Genomic DNA, 15187 nt, shown 5'->3' with positions numbered 1-15187 from the left:
ACCCCCAGCCTGGGAACCTCCATATGCCATAGAAGTGGCCCAAGAAATAGCAAAAAGACGAAAAAAAAAAAAAAAAAAGACTTGTGGAGTTCCCATCATGGCGCAGCTGAAATGAATCCAACTAGTATCCATGAGGATGCAGGTTCAATCCCCAGCCTCGCTCAGTGGATTAAGGATCTGGTGTTGCCATGAGCTGTGGTGTAGTTCGAAGACATGCCTTGGATCTGGTGTTGCAGTGGCTGTGGCTTAGGCTGGCAGCTCTAGCTCCGATTTGACCCCTATCCTGGGGACCTCCATATGCCATGGTGGTGGCCCTAAAAAAGCAAAAAAAAAAAAAAAAGAGAGAGAGAGAGAGAGAGACTTGTTACATGCCCCAGCATATGCTCTATCTTGGTGAATGTATTTTGAGGACCTGAAAAGAATATATGTTCTAAAGTTGTTTCATTTAAAAATAGCAATAGAAGTTCCCATTGTGGCTCAGTGGTAACAAACCCGACTAGTATCCCTTAGGATGGGGGTTTGATCACTGGCCTTGCTCAGTGGATTAAGGATCCGGCGTTGCTGTGACATGTGGTATAGTTTGCAAACACAGCTTGGATCCCACGTTGCTATGGCTGTGGTGTGGGCTGGCAGCTGCAGTTCTGATTTGACCCCACGCCTGGGAATTTCCACATGGCGCAGGTTCAGCCCTAAAAAGCAAAAAATAAAAAAAAAAATAATTTAAAATAGCAATAGGAGTTCCGGTCGTGGCGCAGTGGTTAACGAATCCGACTAGGAACCATGAGGTTGAGGGTTTGATCCCTGCCCTTGCTCAGTGGGTTAACGATCCGGTGTTGTTGTGAGCTGTGGTGTAGGTCGCAGACGCGTCTCGGATCCCGCGTTGCTGTGGCCCTGGTGTAGGCCAGCGGCTTCAGCTCCGATTAGACCCCTAGCCTGGGAACTTCCACATGCTGCGGGAGCGGCCCAAGAAATGGCAAAAAGACAAAATAAATAAATGAATAAATAAAATAGCAATAATAGGGAGTTCCCCTTGTGGCTTATCAGGTTAAGGACCGGACAGTATCTCTGTGAGGTTTCAATTTCGATCCCTAGCCTTGCTCAGAGTGTTAAAGATCTGGCATTGCCTGAAGCTGCACTATAGGTCTCAGGTGCCACTTTGAATCTGGTGTTGCTGTGGCTGTGGCATAGGCCTGCAGATGTAGCTCTGATTCAACCCCTAGCCCCAGAACTTCCATATACTGCAGGTTTGGCCTTTAAAAAAAAAAGGAAAAGGAGTTCCCGTCATGGCGCAGCAGAAACGAATCTGACTAGGAACCATGAGTTTGAAGGTTTGATCCCTAGCCTTGCTCAGTGGGTTAAGGATCCAGCATTGCCATGAGCTGTGGTGTAGGTCACAGACGTGGCCCAGACCTGGTGTGTCTGTGGCTCTGGCATAGGCCAGCAGCTACAGCTCCTATTAGATCTCTAGCCTGGGAACCTCCACATGCTGCGGGTGTGGCCCTATAAAGACAAAAAAAAGAAACAAAAATAAAAAAATTCAAAAATAAAAAATAAAATTAAAAAAGGAAAAAAATTAATTCAATAAAGTTAGAATATATAACATATGTTAGTATAATAGAGGGTTTTTTTTGTTTTTTTTTTGTCTTTTTGCCATTTCTTGGGCCACTCCTGCGGCACATGGAGGTTCCCAGGCTAGGGGTCGAATCGGAGCTGCAGCTGCCGGCCTACGCCAGAGCCACAGCAACGCAGGATCCGAGCCGCGTCTGCGACCTACACCACAGCTCATGGCAACGCCGGAACCTTGACCCACTGAGCAAGGGCAGGGATCGAACCCTCAACCTCATGGTTCCTAGTCGGATTCATTAACCACTGCGCCATGACGGGAACTCCTAATAGAGTTTTTTAAAGGACCCAAACCAAGAAATCAACAACATCTATATTTCCAAACCAAATTTAGTATATAGAGTGGCATTGCTTTACATTTTTACAAATGTCTTTAACATAGGCTTAACAGGAAATAACTGGATCTGGCTTTCAATCTATTGTAAAAACTCTGCTGCATACTTATAAACTAATACAAGAAAAAAAGGCATATAACCTTTTGACTTCATAAAAATAGCTTTGACATTGTGGACTTCCTATAAGTGTCTTGGGAACCCTTCAAGAATTTCTGGTTCACACTTTGAGAACCATTGGTATATCTTTATTAATTTTTCTGCCTAATTATTCTATCTGATATTGCAAGAGAAGTATCAAATCTCTTGTGTAATTCTCCAATTGTTTATGTAAATATTTCCTTTATGTATTTTGAAGATGTTATTAGATGCATTTGCATTTATGATTATTATGCATCTCTGATTGACTTACACCTTAATAATTATGGAATATCTTTCTTGATCTCTGGTAACATTTTCTGTGTCAAAGTCTATATTGTCAGATTTTTTTTTTTGTCTTTTTGTCCTTTTTTTAGGGCCGCACCCATGGCACATGGAGGTTCCCAGGCTAGGGGTCCAATCGGAGGTACAGCTGCCAGCCTATGCCACAGCCACAGCAACGCCAGATCTGAGTGGCGTCTGTGACCTACACCATAGCTCACGGCAACACTGGATCCTTAAACCACTGATCAAGGGCCAAGTATCAAATCTGCAACCTCATGGTACCTAGTTGGATTCGTTTCCACTGTGCCATGACACAGGAACTCCCATATTGTCAGATATTACGATAACTACTCCAGCCTTCAACTCTATTTTGGCATAGCATATCTTTACCCATGATTTTTTTTCCTTGTCTTTTTTTTTAGGGCGGTACCCGTGGCATATGGAGGTTCCCAGGCTAGGGGCCAAATCAGAGCTATAGACACTGGCCTACATCAGAGCCACAGCAACGTGATATCTGAGCCGCATCTGCCACCTATACCACAGCTCCTGGCAACGCCAGATCCTTAACCCACCAAGCGAGGCCAGGGATTGAACCCAAAACCTCATGGTTCCTAGTCAGATTCGTATCCTCTGTGTAACAAGGGAACTCCGTAAGACTGTTTTAATGTAACTATTTAGAGCCTTCCTCCTAACTCTACCCTGTCATTGTTTTCCATACCTTGAACATAGCCTGAATCATAGCAGGTGTTGAGCAAATGTTGGGGGGATGATTCTAGCATGTCTTCCTCACATCTGAATCCATCCCCAGACTGACCTGAGACCAAGCAAGGCCCTCTTCCTGATTTAGGGAACAGGAGATTTCAGCCCGAGGCCATGGACTGGTTGACAGTGTTGATGGTCTTTTTCTTGGGTTTTCTGTTTCCGATTTGTGAGTTTAGGTTTGGATTTGGGGTTCTGGTTTGGGTCTGTCCCCATCGTGCCATGTCCCTTCAGGCTCACGTGTGAAGTGCGCCCATCAGAAACACAGACTATTGATCTGTTTGTGCCCGGGAAGTCTCAGCTCCCTCCAGTGGAGCAGTCAAATGTCTCACGTCTCCTGGCCTCCTTCCCAGAAGCTTCTGCAAACTGCCAGCGGAGACCTAAGTGGGTCGCTCGCATAGGGAGGCTGGGCCCCACTGTTGGGATGGCCTCCACCTCCCTGTGGGTGGCAGGATTCCGAGGCGGTGGCTCGGATGGTTCTGCTACACGTTCCTTGCCTGCTCAGTCCCCTGCAGTCATATTGGAACCGTGTTTCTAAAGTCTCTTCTGGTTCTGGGCTTTCCCGGCTGTCTAGAGGTGTTTTAGTCTGTCCCAGCTTGTGTGTCCACAGGGCTGGGCCTAGGTCAGTGTGCCACGGCCCTCAGAGGGCTGCCAGGAACTTGACCAAGACGTGCTAATGCTAAGTCTTCATGACTCAGCCCCAGCAAGGACCCTGGGGTGTTCTGAAAGGCGCATGGTGGGGGTGGGAACCCCGGCATCCAGGGTCGTGGTTACCTGCGGAGGGAGAGAGGGTTTGCAGGCAGGAGAGGATGTGCAGGGGCTTTAGCCGTGGAACTGCTGGATTTCTTCAGCCGGCTTGTGGACACGCAGGTGTCCCTTGGTTCTCCTTTCCACTTCGCTGTCGTCAGTGGTTCATAACAGACTTTGGAGATAGGACTAAGCCAGCGGAGCGGGGCCTTGCTGACGACACTGGGCGGTTGGGGCTGAGAGCTGCTCGGCTCCGTCACCCTTTAATCCTGTCCTGTACCCATTAACCATAAGGATGACTCTCTCTAGAGCTTTCAGTGCCAGGCAGCCTCTCGAGCACTTTCGGCACCGTCACGTATTTAATCTCACAGCAGCCACTGAGGCGGGGGCCGGGATTCTCCCGTTTTGCCCGTGGGGAGGCTGAGGCAGAGCAGAGTGAGGTGATGTGCCTGAGCTGGTAAATGACAAGGGCACACCTCGGACCAGGCAGGCGGCTCCCAGCCGGACCCCGTGTGGGGTGGGGAGGCTGGGTGGGAGGGGAGGCCACAGGCAGCCCCCAGGCTTGCGTCTCCCCGCTCCCCGGAGGGGAGCCAAGTTGGGGGGCCGGGAACGGAGCTCACCCCTGGGCGCCCTTGGCTGAAGAACCTGCCAGAGGTGAGATGGGTCTGTCTGGGGGTCTCGCCTCCCCTTCGAAGAAGAGGCGAGTGTAGTTCTGCCGGGCTTCCTGCTGGACCCTGGGAGACGAGGGTCGTGGGTGTCCTGTCCCCTCCTCTAGCTCAGTTTGCCCAGCTGGCCCAGCTGAACCCCCAGGAGCGTCTGAGCCGGGAGACGGCCCTCCAGCAGAAGCAGGTGACCCTGGAGGCCTGGCTGCAGCGCGAGGCCCAGACCCTGCAGCAGTACCGCGTGGTGAGTGGGATCTGGGCCCGTCCCCTCCCAGGCACGGTGGGGCCCTCGGGAGCTGCCCCAGGGCCCCAAGAGAGGGAGGGAGCAGGGCCAGCAGGGCAGGAGTCCAAGGCCTCCTTTCTTTTGCCCCACGTCCCGCTGCCCTGAGGCAGAGCAGGTCAGGTTGGGGGCGGGGGCCCTGCTGGGTTGTCCTCTGGGAGCCCAGAAGGGCCTGCTGTCCCTGCCGCCCCTCAGGAGCTGGCCGAGAAGCACCAGAAGACCCTGCAGCTGCTGCGGAAGCAGCAGACCATCATTCTGGATGACGAGCTGATCCAGTGGAAGCGGCGGCAGCAGCTGGCGGGGAACGGAGGGCCCCCCGAGGGCAGCCTGGACGTGCTGCAGTCCTGGTAATGGGGGTGCGGGAGGCGGGCAGGGGCTCAGAGTGCTGCCGCCGGCTGCTCCTCTGCTCCCTCTGTCCTGGGGCAGGTGCTCTGTCACCAGGGGTTCTGGATCCTGATAGAGACTGTGGTGCCCTGTCCTGTGCCACCTCCCCCAGGGAGGGAGTCCCTGGGTGGGGAGTGGGGCAGAGCGGGGGGTGCAGAGGGATGCTCAGGCTGGTTGGACCCAAGCCAGGGTCACCCCTTCTGTGTGTTTCTGGAAAGCAGGGCGGCTCCGCTCTGCTCAGTGGACCGGGGAGGTGGCAGAGGCCCCGAGCCTCGCTGGGGGTGGAGCTGGGCCTGGGCTTCTCCCCAGCCTGGGAGCCTTCCAGCTTCTGGCCTGGGGAGGATGCGGGCGAAGCCATGGTCCCTCCTGTTGGCCTCGGGGCTCCTGTGCAGGTGTGAGAAGTTGGCGGAGATCATCTGGCAGAACCGGCAGCAGATCCGCAGAGCTGAGCACCTCTGCCAGCAGCTGCCCATCCCCGGCCCCGTGGAGGAGATGCTGGCTGAGGTCAACGCCACCATCACAGACATCATCTCAGCCCTGGTGACCAGGTGCCTGCTCCCTGCTGGCTCTGCCCAGGCCCGCCCCCACCCCCGCCCCCGCCTCTGGTTGGCCTGGCCGGGGGGGGGGGGGGGGGGGGGGCAGCCGGGTCTCTGCGGCCTCATCCAGACCCCCTCCGTCCCCTGTGGCTGTGGCCTCTGGCTGGTGACCTTGCCCAGTGCCTCTCGTGGACACTAGCGGGGCCGCCCTTGTCCGCTGCAGCCCCTCCCAGCTGCTGACCCCCTTTCCCTGCCTCCCCTCCCGTGAGGCACACGGAGGCCGTGCCTCGTGCCCTTCCTTCCCCTGCTGAGCCCCGTGGATGCCCGGACCTGCCCACCCAGAGGGAGGGACCGGAGCACTGTCCCCTGAGGCCGCACCTGGTCCCCTGTGTCCCCGCAGCACATTCATCATCGAGAAGCAGCCCCCTCAGGTCCTGAAGACGCAGACCAAGTTCGCGGCCACCGTGCGCCTGCTGGTGGGCGGGAAGCTGAACGTGCACATGAACCCCCCGCAGGTGAAGGCCACCATCATCAGTGAGCAGCAGGCCAAGTCGCTGCTCAAGAACGAGAGCACCCGCAAGTACGCCCCGACCCCACCCGGGTTCTCCCCATGAAAGGAAGGTGATCCCCCCCTCCCCCGCCCAGGACGTTTCTAGATGGGCCATTCCTACGTAGCAGCCCCTTTAGCCCGCTGGCCTCTTCCTGCTCTCAGGGAAAGAATCAGGGGGTTCTCAAGAATGAAAACACCTGCAAGTCTGCCCCTCCCCAAGTTCAGCCTCTTTTGTACAGCAGGGGTCCCTGGTGCCGGGGACAGCACGGCCTCCCTCCCTGCAGCCCCTGCCCTGCAGTGCGATGTGGTCCAGTGTCTCTCCAGTTCACTCTGTCTTTGTTTACTCTTGGCACCTCCTGCGGGAAGCGTCCCCCATCCCTCCTGTGCCCTGCACACCGCAGAGCAACAACAAAGTACAGCAACAACGTAGATCCCACGGTGTCCTGATCCTGCTGAGCCCTGGGACACAGCTGTGATCCACACAGAACTTGGCTTCGTCCTCCCCCCACCTCTAGACTAGCAGAGCAGGCGGCAGATATGAGAAATGATTACTTCCTGCCATGTGACAAGGGAGACGTATGGGGCACCTGGGAAGTGGGTCATGGAGAAGGTGGATCAGAATGACAATTAGTTTTAAGGCTGCTGGGTGACAGGAGGAGCTGGGGAGAGGGCGTGGCGAGGGGAGACTTTCAGGCAGAAAGGATGTGGGCCCGTCCTGTAGGAGCAGCAGAGAGAGGCATGTGTGAACGGAGAACCGAGGGGTGGGGTCCAGGATCAGGCCAGGCCACCCATGAGGGGTGCCGGGAGGCCGGGTCCTGGGCACTGAGGCCCACCCTGTGCTCTGGGGATAGGATGGCTAAAGAGGTTCCCACTCTCTCAGAGCTACTTTCACGTTGGGGAGGGAGACATCATATACCCTTAAAAATGAGGCAGGGTCAAAAGGTGATAGAGTCTAGACAGATTTTTTTTTTTTTTTTTGGTCTTCTCTAGGGCTGCACCCTCGGCATATGGAGGTTCCCAGGCTAGGGGTCTAATCAGAGCTGTAGCTGGCGGCCTACACCAGAGCCACAGCAATGCGGGATCCGAGCCTCGTCTGCGACCTACACACCACAGCTCACGGCAACTCGGAATCCTTAACCCACTGAGCGAGGCCAGGGATCGAACCCGCAAACTCATGATTCCTAGTCGGATTCGTTAACCCCTGAGCGATGACGGGAACTCCCTAGACAGAAAATTAAAACAGATCTATGGCAGCATCTGGTAGACACTGCAGTAGCACTTGTCAAGGAGGGCCTTTCTGAGAAGGTATTTGAGTGGACACCTGAGTGAGAAGGTCCAAAGTATTTGGGGTGATAGGAAGGGCAAGTTCAGAAGTGCTCCAGGGGCACTGAGCATGGGTGTTCAGCAAACAGACAAGGCAGCGGGCTTGTCTGCCTTGAGCGAGGGGAGAGGAGCCCACGGAGGCCGGGGCAGTAGGCAGGGTTGACCACGGGGATCTTAGTAGGCTATAGTCATGGTTTTTATCTCAAGTGTTCTAGAAACTGTCAATCGCAATACCCAAGGAATTTTTTTGTTTTTTTTTGTTTTTTTCCTTTTTGGCTGCATGCATGGCATGTGGAAGTTCCTGGGCCAGGGATTGAACCAGTACCACAGCTGTGGCACAAGGGAACTTCCTTGATACCCAAGGAATTTTAATGATAGAGACTCAGGCCCTACCCTTGGAGACTTTGCTCCACTGCTGTCAGATTGATAGAAAGGGAGCCTCGGGGTGTTCCCACTGTGGCTCAGCGGGTTAAAAACCCGACATCGTATTCATGAGGATGTGGGTTCAATCCTGGCCTTGCTCAGTGGGTCAAGGATATGGCATTGCCCTGAGCTTGGTGTAGGTCACAGATGTGGCTCGGATCCCGGATTTCTGTGGCTGTGGTATAGACTGGCAGCTGCCGCTCCAGTTCGACCCCTAGCCCAGGAACTTCCATATGCTGCAGGTGTGGCCCTTAAAAAAAAAAATAAAGAAAAAGCCTAGGGACAGGCAGAGGAACACTCTGCAGCAGAGGGTAGAGGGGTTGAGGGAAATGGGGGTGGGGGGCCAGGGGCTGCTGGCAGGGCTTTCTTGGGAAGCCCCACCCAAAGGGCAGACAGGACCATGCTCCGGGCCTGGGCCGGGTGGAGATGGCTTCCCCTGTGCTTCGCAGCGAGTGCAGCGGCGAGATCTTGAACAACTGCTGTGTGATGGAGTATCACCAGGCCACCGGCACCCTCAGCGCCCACTTCCGGAACATGGTGAGGACAGGGCCCGGCCAGGGAGGGGAGGTGTGCCCAGAGCCGAGGCCTCATAACCAGCTGCTTTCTCCTCGGCTCCCCCCATCTCCCGCCCCGCAGTCACTAAAGAGGATCAAGCGTGCTGACCGGCGAGGCGCAGAGTCCGTGACGGAGGAGAAGTTCACGGTCCTGTTCGAGTCTCAGTTCAGTGTCGGCAGCAATGAGCTGGTGTTCCAGGTGAAGGTGAGGCCCGGCTCCCCCGGCCCCGCAGGCCGCCCGGCTGCCTTGGGAGGGCCTGAGACCTGGGTCCTCACGTGGACTCAGTCTGGCTACCCCGCGATGCTCTCAGCACACCGAATTTCACTCTGCTGGTGCCCGTTTCCTGGGTTATAATCTGGCACCAGCCAGCAGAGTTTAGGCAGGGGGCCAAGAAGAAATACGCGGTGTTTTTTTGCTTTGGTTTTGCTGAGAGGGGCTTGGGGACTGAGGCCTGGGCGTCTCCCCCAAGTGGAGGCAAGACCACGGTCCTACGCCCTCACCCGTCATCCCTTGGACTCCTGTAGACCCTGTCCCTTCCCGTGGTTGTCATCGTTCACGGCAGCCAGGACCACAATGCTACCGCCACCGTGCTGTGGGACAATGCCTTTGCTGAGCCGGTGAGTCCCCCTGGAACCCCCATTTCGGCCCCTAGGCCCTCAAGAGTTTCCCAGGGTCAACCTCAACCCCTGGGCCTCTGCTGGGTGGTCTTCCCCTACCCCAGGACCAGACCAGAGGTCGGGGGCAGCTAGTATGAGTGCCCCACCCTCGGCATGACCACGGCTCTCTTGGGGCTCCGGGTCAGAGACTGGGGTCCCCTAGGTCTGTGAGCTTGGTCCCTGATCTCTGTCCCCAGTGCCCTGATCTGTCTGGGTCTCTACTCTGCGTGCTCAACCCTCTGCCCCTGCCCGCCAGCCTTTCTTTCTTTCTTTTTTTTTTTTCTTTTTCTCTTTAGGGCCACACCTGTGGCTTATGGAAGTTCCCAGGCTAAGAGTTGAATTGGAGCTACAGCTGCCGGCCTGTGCCAGAGCCCAGCTAACAGGATCAGAGCCACATCTGTGACCTACACCACAGCTCACGGCAATGCCGGATCCTTGACCCACTGAGTGAGGCCAGGGGTCGAACCCGTGTCCTCAAGGATACTAGTTGGATTCGTTTCCACTGAGCCACAACAGGAACTCCCCCTTTTCTTCCCTTGTGTTTGTGTCTCCCCAGGGTCTCTCTTAGTTCCCTCTGTCTCTCAGTGTCTGTGAGTGAGTGTGTGTCTGTGTAAATATCTCCTGTTCCCTCAACCTGCATTTGTTTCCTTTGTCTCCCTCCACTTCAGGGCAGGGTGCCCTTTGCGGTGCCTGACAAAGTCCTGTGGCCGCAGCTGTGCGAGGCGCTCAACATGAAATTCAAGGCCGAGGTGCAGAGCAACCGGGGCCTGACCAAGGAGAACCTCGTGTTCCTGGCGCAGAAGCTCTTCAACAGCAGCAGCAGCCACCTGGAGGACTACAGCGGCATGTCTGTGTCCTGGTCCCAGTTCAACAGGGTGAGGGCCGCCGCCCGCTGCCTGCCTGGGACCACCCTGCCGCCCCCCCCCATCTCACAGACAGGTTACTGCCTGTGGCCAGCGGTCCCCCTCCCCCTCGGCCCCCCCTTTCCTAGAACCAGGGGAGACGGGCTAGTACCCCAGGGAGTGCAGGCAGCCGTGAGAGCCAAAGCAGGACGATGGAAGGAGCCAGAGCTGGGAGTCAGGGTCCTAGGGCTCTAGTCCTGGGAGTGTTAATTTGCCAGGCCCCTTACCCGCTCTGTGTCCCCGTGTCCCCATCTGTAACATGAAGGCGTTGGGCAAGAATGCCTTTGAGGTCTTGTCCAGCTTGGACAATCTTTGTACCTCCAACTGTCACCCCTGCGGACTGTCCCAGACATCCGTGTCTGAGAGTCAGGAGGTGACTTTACTGCCTGGTTTCTTTCCTAGGACACGGGTTGGGGGCTGTGTCAGTTTGTGGACTGTGGGAGTGTGGGGCCAGCAGGGTGAGGACCTGGGAGAAGGTCTGGATGAGGACAAGAGGGCCCTGACTGGTTCCTGGGGGGGCACAAGCCCTGACTTGGGATTTCTTGGGGGCTCTCAGGAGAACTTACCGGGCTGGAACTACACCTTCTGGCAGTGGTTTGACGGGGTCATGGAGGTGCTGAAGAAGCATCACAAGCCCCATTGGAATGACGGGTAAGGAATGGGGGCCCGGGGGTTAGGAGGTCAAGGGCTCGGGGGACAGTGCCTGCTGGCCCGGCAGTGACCCTGTATACTGCATGCACCCAGGGCCATCCTAGGTTTCGTGAATAAGCAACAGGCCCATGACCTGCTCATCAACAAGCCCGATGGGACCTTCCTGCTGCGCTTTAGCGACTCAGAAATCGGGGGCATCACCATTGCCTGGAAGTTTGACTCCCGTGAGTGCCCAGTGTTGTCCACATTCCAGCCCCCAGAAGCCCCGCCTCCCATTTCCTTGTCCCCCGAGCTCCCTCAGGTCTGCATCTTTGAGGGGCTGGGAAAGATAGGAACTGAGCTTGGGGGATGGGTGGAATGTTGCTCAGAAGCACCCTCCTTTTCTGTCGTTTTCCATTTGGGAGGCCCTAACATCACTGGCCCCCGAGACTCCTGAACTGCAGGCAGGTCTTCCCGCCGTGTCATGCTTGCCCTTTTCCGTCCCAGCCCAGCCTTGCTGGTATCTGCTCGCCTGTGGTCACTTGCTCGCCCTGTGCCCAGCGAGAAGCACAAAGCTGGGCGGCAGTGCAGGCTAGTAAGAGTCCAGATGTAGCTGCAAGCCTGCCCCCAGCCCTACAGCTCTAATCCTCCTCCTGAGGGCGGTGGGTTGTGGGAATGAACTTGGCCTTTTCCCAGCTGACCGTAACCTGTGGAATCTGAAGCCTTTCACCACGCGGGATTTCTCCATCCGGTCCCTGGCCGACCGGCTGGGGGACCTGAGCTATCTCATCTATGTGTTTCCCGACCGGCCCAAGGACGAGGTCTTCTCCAAGTACTACACTCCTGTGCTCGGTGCGTGCTGCCAGGATACTCCTGGGGCTGGGCGGTGGGGACGCCCCAAGAAGAGCCCAGGGGCTCTTTCCCCTGGGGGTGTGGGTCCGTGGGATGGGGCCAGGCACGTGGAGGGGACTGCCGGGCTCAGAGTTGAAGGGAGAGAAAGCAAAAGCGCTGACCCAGCTCTCCTCCCTGCAAAGCCAAATGCTGAGCGGGCTCTCTCTTCTGCGCCTTTGGAGTTAGAGGCTGCGGCGTCGGGGGAGGAGCCGGGATAATGCATAGCCACAGATAACACTCCCATCTTAATCAACTGCCCTCACCTCTCTCCACCCTCGACCCTGCCCCCAAGTTGAGTGTAGGAGGCAAAATGGACAGGTTTTTCTCCTTTAACCTGTCCCCCTTCCATTGGCTGTGCTGGCTCCTTCGTGTTGATTCGGTTTCCGGGGTGGGGGTGGGGGTGGGGGAGGGAACGCAGGTGGCCAGAAAAGGAAGCAGGAGGAGGGGCCTGGGTGGCCCTCAGCCTGGTGGGTCAGCAGGTGTTTATTGGGCAGCAGTCTGTGGGAAATCTCATCCCTGCTGAGGCCCCATGGCCATGTGGGGAGGAGACAAACCACATGGCTGGGTTTCTACTCCCTGAGCTCCCAGAGACTCTGGTTCTCATCCCAGCTCCGGCCTCGGCAGCTAAAGCAGTGGACGGATATGTGAAGCCACAGATCAAGCAAGTGGTCCCTGAGTAAGTGTCCAGGGTCCAGCTCTGGTCTCCTGCTGCCTTGGTCCTACCCCACCCCCGCTCGCCTCCCCCCACCTCTCCTCCCTCCCATTGCCACCCCTCCTCTTCCCTTCCCCCCACACCTGGCCCAGCCCTGGGGAGGGAGCTGGGCGTGGTCACCAGGGGCCCCCACCCCGCCCCCCATGCCCCATACCCAGGGCCCCGCTCCCGCAGCCGGAACCCCAGGCTCAGCGGGCACTCTGTCCTTCTGCACCTGAAAGAGTCATGAAGCCCTGAGCCCCTCCCCAAGTCAGCTGCCCCCCTGCCCCCGCCCCAGGCCGCTGAGGCTCTGCTCTGCTTCCTCCCCAGGTTTGTGAGCGCCTCTTCAGACTCTGCCGGGGGCAATGCCACCTACATGGACCAGGCCCCCTCCCCAGCCGTGTGCCCCCAGGCTCATTACAGTATATACCCACAGAAGTAGGTCGTGTTCTCCTGGGGCTCCATGGGAGGAACTGGGCTGTGCTCCGGGAGGGTTGGTGGGCAAGGAGTCCGGAGCTCCTCGAGGTCTGAGTACCCCCAGGCCAGGGTGCAGGGTGGGTGAGATCAGCCCATAACAAGCAGAGAGCATTTTGAAACTACACATAGCAGAGTCCTTGCTCTGGTGCTGATTAGCTGTGTGACCTTGGGAAAATTATTGTGCCTCTCTGAAGCTGTTTCCTCATCTGTAAAATGGAGGCAAGATATACCTACCTCATGGGATTGGGGTCAGGATGAAGGGAGAGAGGGCAGGTGAAGCCTTTAGCACGGGTGTGGCTGTTGGAAGAGCTTGAGACAGGGTAGCTCTGGATGGGGAGGGGGGTTGTTTTTAGGAGGAAACAGGGAATCAACTGCTCCTCTCTGGAGTTCCTGGAGTAGAGAATTAATTGTCTTTGGAGTTGTGGGTGGCCTGCTGTAGGGGGACAACCACAGGCCTGAGAGTCACAAAGACCGGAATTTCAATCCCGATGCCACCTGCCATCCAGGTGGCCCTGAACAAGTTTCCTAGCACGGCCCAGCCTAGCTTCCTCCTCTACAGTGAAGTAAATACCTGCCTTACAGGTGGCTGCGAGGACTGGCGAAATGTGGCTGTAAGACCCAGCCTTCCCAGGCACTTCATGAATGACGCCTGGGATTTCACGGGCAGAGCTCACGCACCCAGCCACCTTGTTTTGTATATGGGGACAGGGACAGGGGAAATGAATTCCCTGAGCTGGCTCAACGAGGCGGTGAGCAATGAGACTACCACTGAGGTGTCTCCCGACAAGCCAGGGATCGATCGCCTTATTCACCGTGGGATGTGGGCGTCTAGCCAGAGCTGGTCCTGTTCCCATGAGGCTCTGGGCTGAGTGGGGAGCAGGCTGGGAGCTGTCCCCCAAGAGCTTGGGGCTGTGCAGCAGGCCAGCTCCCTCTGACAACCCCTCTCTGTCCACCAGCCCCGACCCCGTCCTCGACCAGGATGGAGAATTCGACCTGGATGAGACCATGGATGTGGCCCGGCATGTGGAGGAACTCTTACGCCGCCCGATGGACAGTCTGGACCCCCGCCTCTCCCCGCCTGCTGGTCTCTTCGCTTCTACCAGGGGCTCGCTCTCCTGAACGTTGGAACCCCACGCTTTTCCTTGGAAGCCATGCTCCACGTGAAGGGTTCATATTCGTTGCGATTTTCTGTTTGTATTGCTGTGCACCTGAATGCTTTTGCAGGCAGCACGTGTATGCGTGCATACGTGCGTGTATGGCTTTGTGCATGAGGTGTGCCTGCCTTGCCTTCCTGGTCCTTGGTCTCCAGATGGAGGCATTCAGGAGCCCACTGGGTCGGTCTCTTGTGGCAAAGACTCAGCTGCTTCTGTAATTGCACCTACTCAAGGCAGGCAAACCGATTCTTGCCAGAGCCTTGGTCTGCTCAGCAGCTGTTTGAATGAAATTATTCAAGAAGGGAAAGGAGACAGGTCATGTCTCCAAGCTCCAGTCTTACTCCTGAGTTAGGCGCTTTGCCTCCCTAGTGTACATGCGTCTGCTTTGCAATATTCATGTTGGTCTCTTGATTCCTCTCCTCAGGAGGGAGGCTGGGGTTCACTTTGGAGAGATAGTTTATGCTTTATCTAATGAGTATAGACTCGAGACTCTTCTGGAATTGAGAGCTGAGCTAGGCCATGGTCATGTGACTAACACAGTAGAAATGGATCGTTTGCGTTGGGCCTGGCAGAGCGGCTCTGAGAATGGAGTTTCTTAGCCTCTGATGGGAGGTTCCAGCTTCAAGTCTATGACGCCGCATCTCCTGTTCCTGCTCTTTCCATCGACTCTCCCCTTCCCCTGTCTGGCCCCAGCCTTCTTTCCTTGTCTCTCTCTGTCTGCAACCTTGTCTACTCCTGGGAGAGATGGGAGAGGGGGAAGGGACAGGTCTAGGACATGGGGGTGAACAGGGGGCCTGGGACTTGCAGGGTTGATCCCCTCCCCTGCAGCAAAAAAAACCCCCTCGAAACAAGAGGCAGCATCAGCGGCCTGCTGCACGCCTGTGGAGTCTGGAGTGCGGGGTAAAAGCTGATTGCCATCCACTCTGCTGGGGGCTGGAACCTGGAACAGGCCTCTTTGCAGTTGCGTAACCGGCTGTGGTCTGAGAAAGCCTGGCTCCCAGCCTCACAGGCTCCTCCCTCTGAAGCTGCCCCACTGCGGCCAGGGGCATCTGACAGTGGAGGATCGGGAGTCCCAGGCTGAAACATCCCTCAAGGAAGGTGGGGACGAGAAGGGGGATTCTTTTGTACTTTGTACATAGGCCACACATTTGTGTAAAGTGTTTTTGCATAAAAATATTTTTTTCATAAA

At 56.4% G+C, this 15187-nt stretch overlaps 1 protein-coding gene across 1 annotated transcript in view; it reads left to right on the top strand.

The window, feature by feature from the left end:
- The window catches only part of LOC125115137 (signal transducer and activator of transcription 5A), a 24073-nt gene extending 8886 nt beyond the window's left edge, over positions 1 to 15187 (top strand). Inside the window, exons 6-19 of the mRNA XM_047758959.1 lie at positions 4660 to 4790; positions 5022 to 5173; positions 5603 to 5758; positions 6147 to 6326; positions 8492 to 8579; positions 8679 to 8801; positions 9122 to 9214; positions 9922 to 10128; positions 10712 to 10806; positions 10900 to 11030; positions 11482 to 11637; positions 12286 to 12352; positions 12698 to 12805; positions 13801 to 15187. Coding sequence (XP_047614915.1) covers positions 4660 to 4790; positions 5022 to 5173; positions 5603 to 5758; positions 6147 to 6326; positions 8492 to 8579; positions 8679 to 8801; positions 9122 to 9214; positions 9922 to 10128; positions 10712 to 10806; positions 10900 to 11030; positions 11482 to 11637; positions 12286 to 12352; positions 12698 to 12805; positions 13801 to 13963 — 1850 coding nt within the window. The 3' untranslated portion in view covers positions 13964 to 15187. The remainder of the gene's footprint in view (positions 1 to 4659; positions 4791 to 5021; positions 5174 to 5602; positions 5759 to 6146; positions 6327 to 8491; positions 8580 to 8678; positions 8802 to 9121; positions 9215 to 9921; positions 10129 to 10711; positions 10807 to 10899; positions 11031 to 11481; positions 11638 to 12285; positions 12353 to 12697; positions 12806 to 13800) is intronic.

This window comes from Phacochoerus africanus, chromosome 14 (assembly GCF_016906955.1).
Source record: "Phacochoerus africanus isolate WHEZ1 chromosome 14, ROS_Pafr_v1, whole genome shotgun sequence".
Taxonomy (NCBI): Eukaryota; Metazoa; Chordata; class Mammalia; order Artiodactyla; family Suidae; genus Phacochoerus; species Phacochoerus africanus.
Note: the sequence above shows the minus strand (reverse complement) of the source record. Positions and strands in the feature narration are given on the sequence as shown.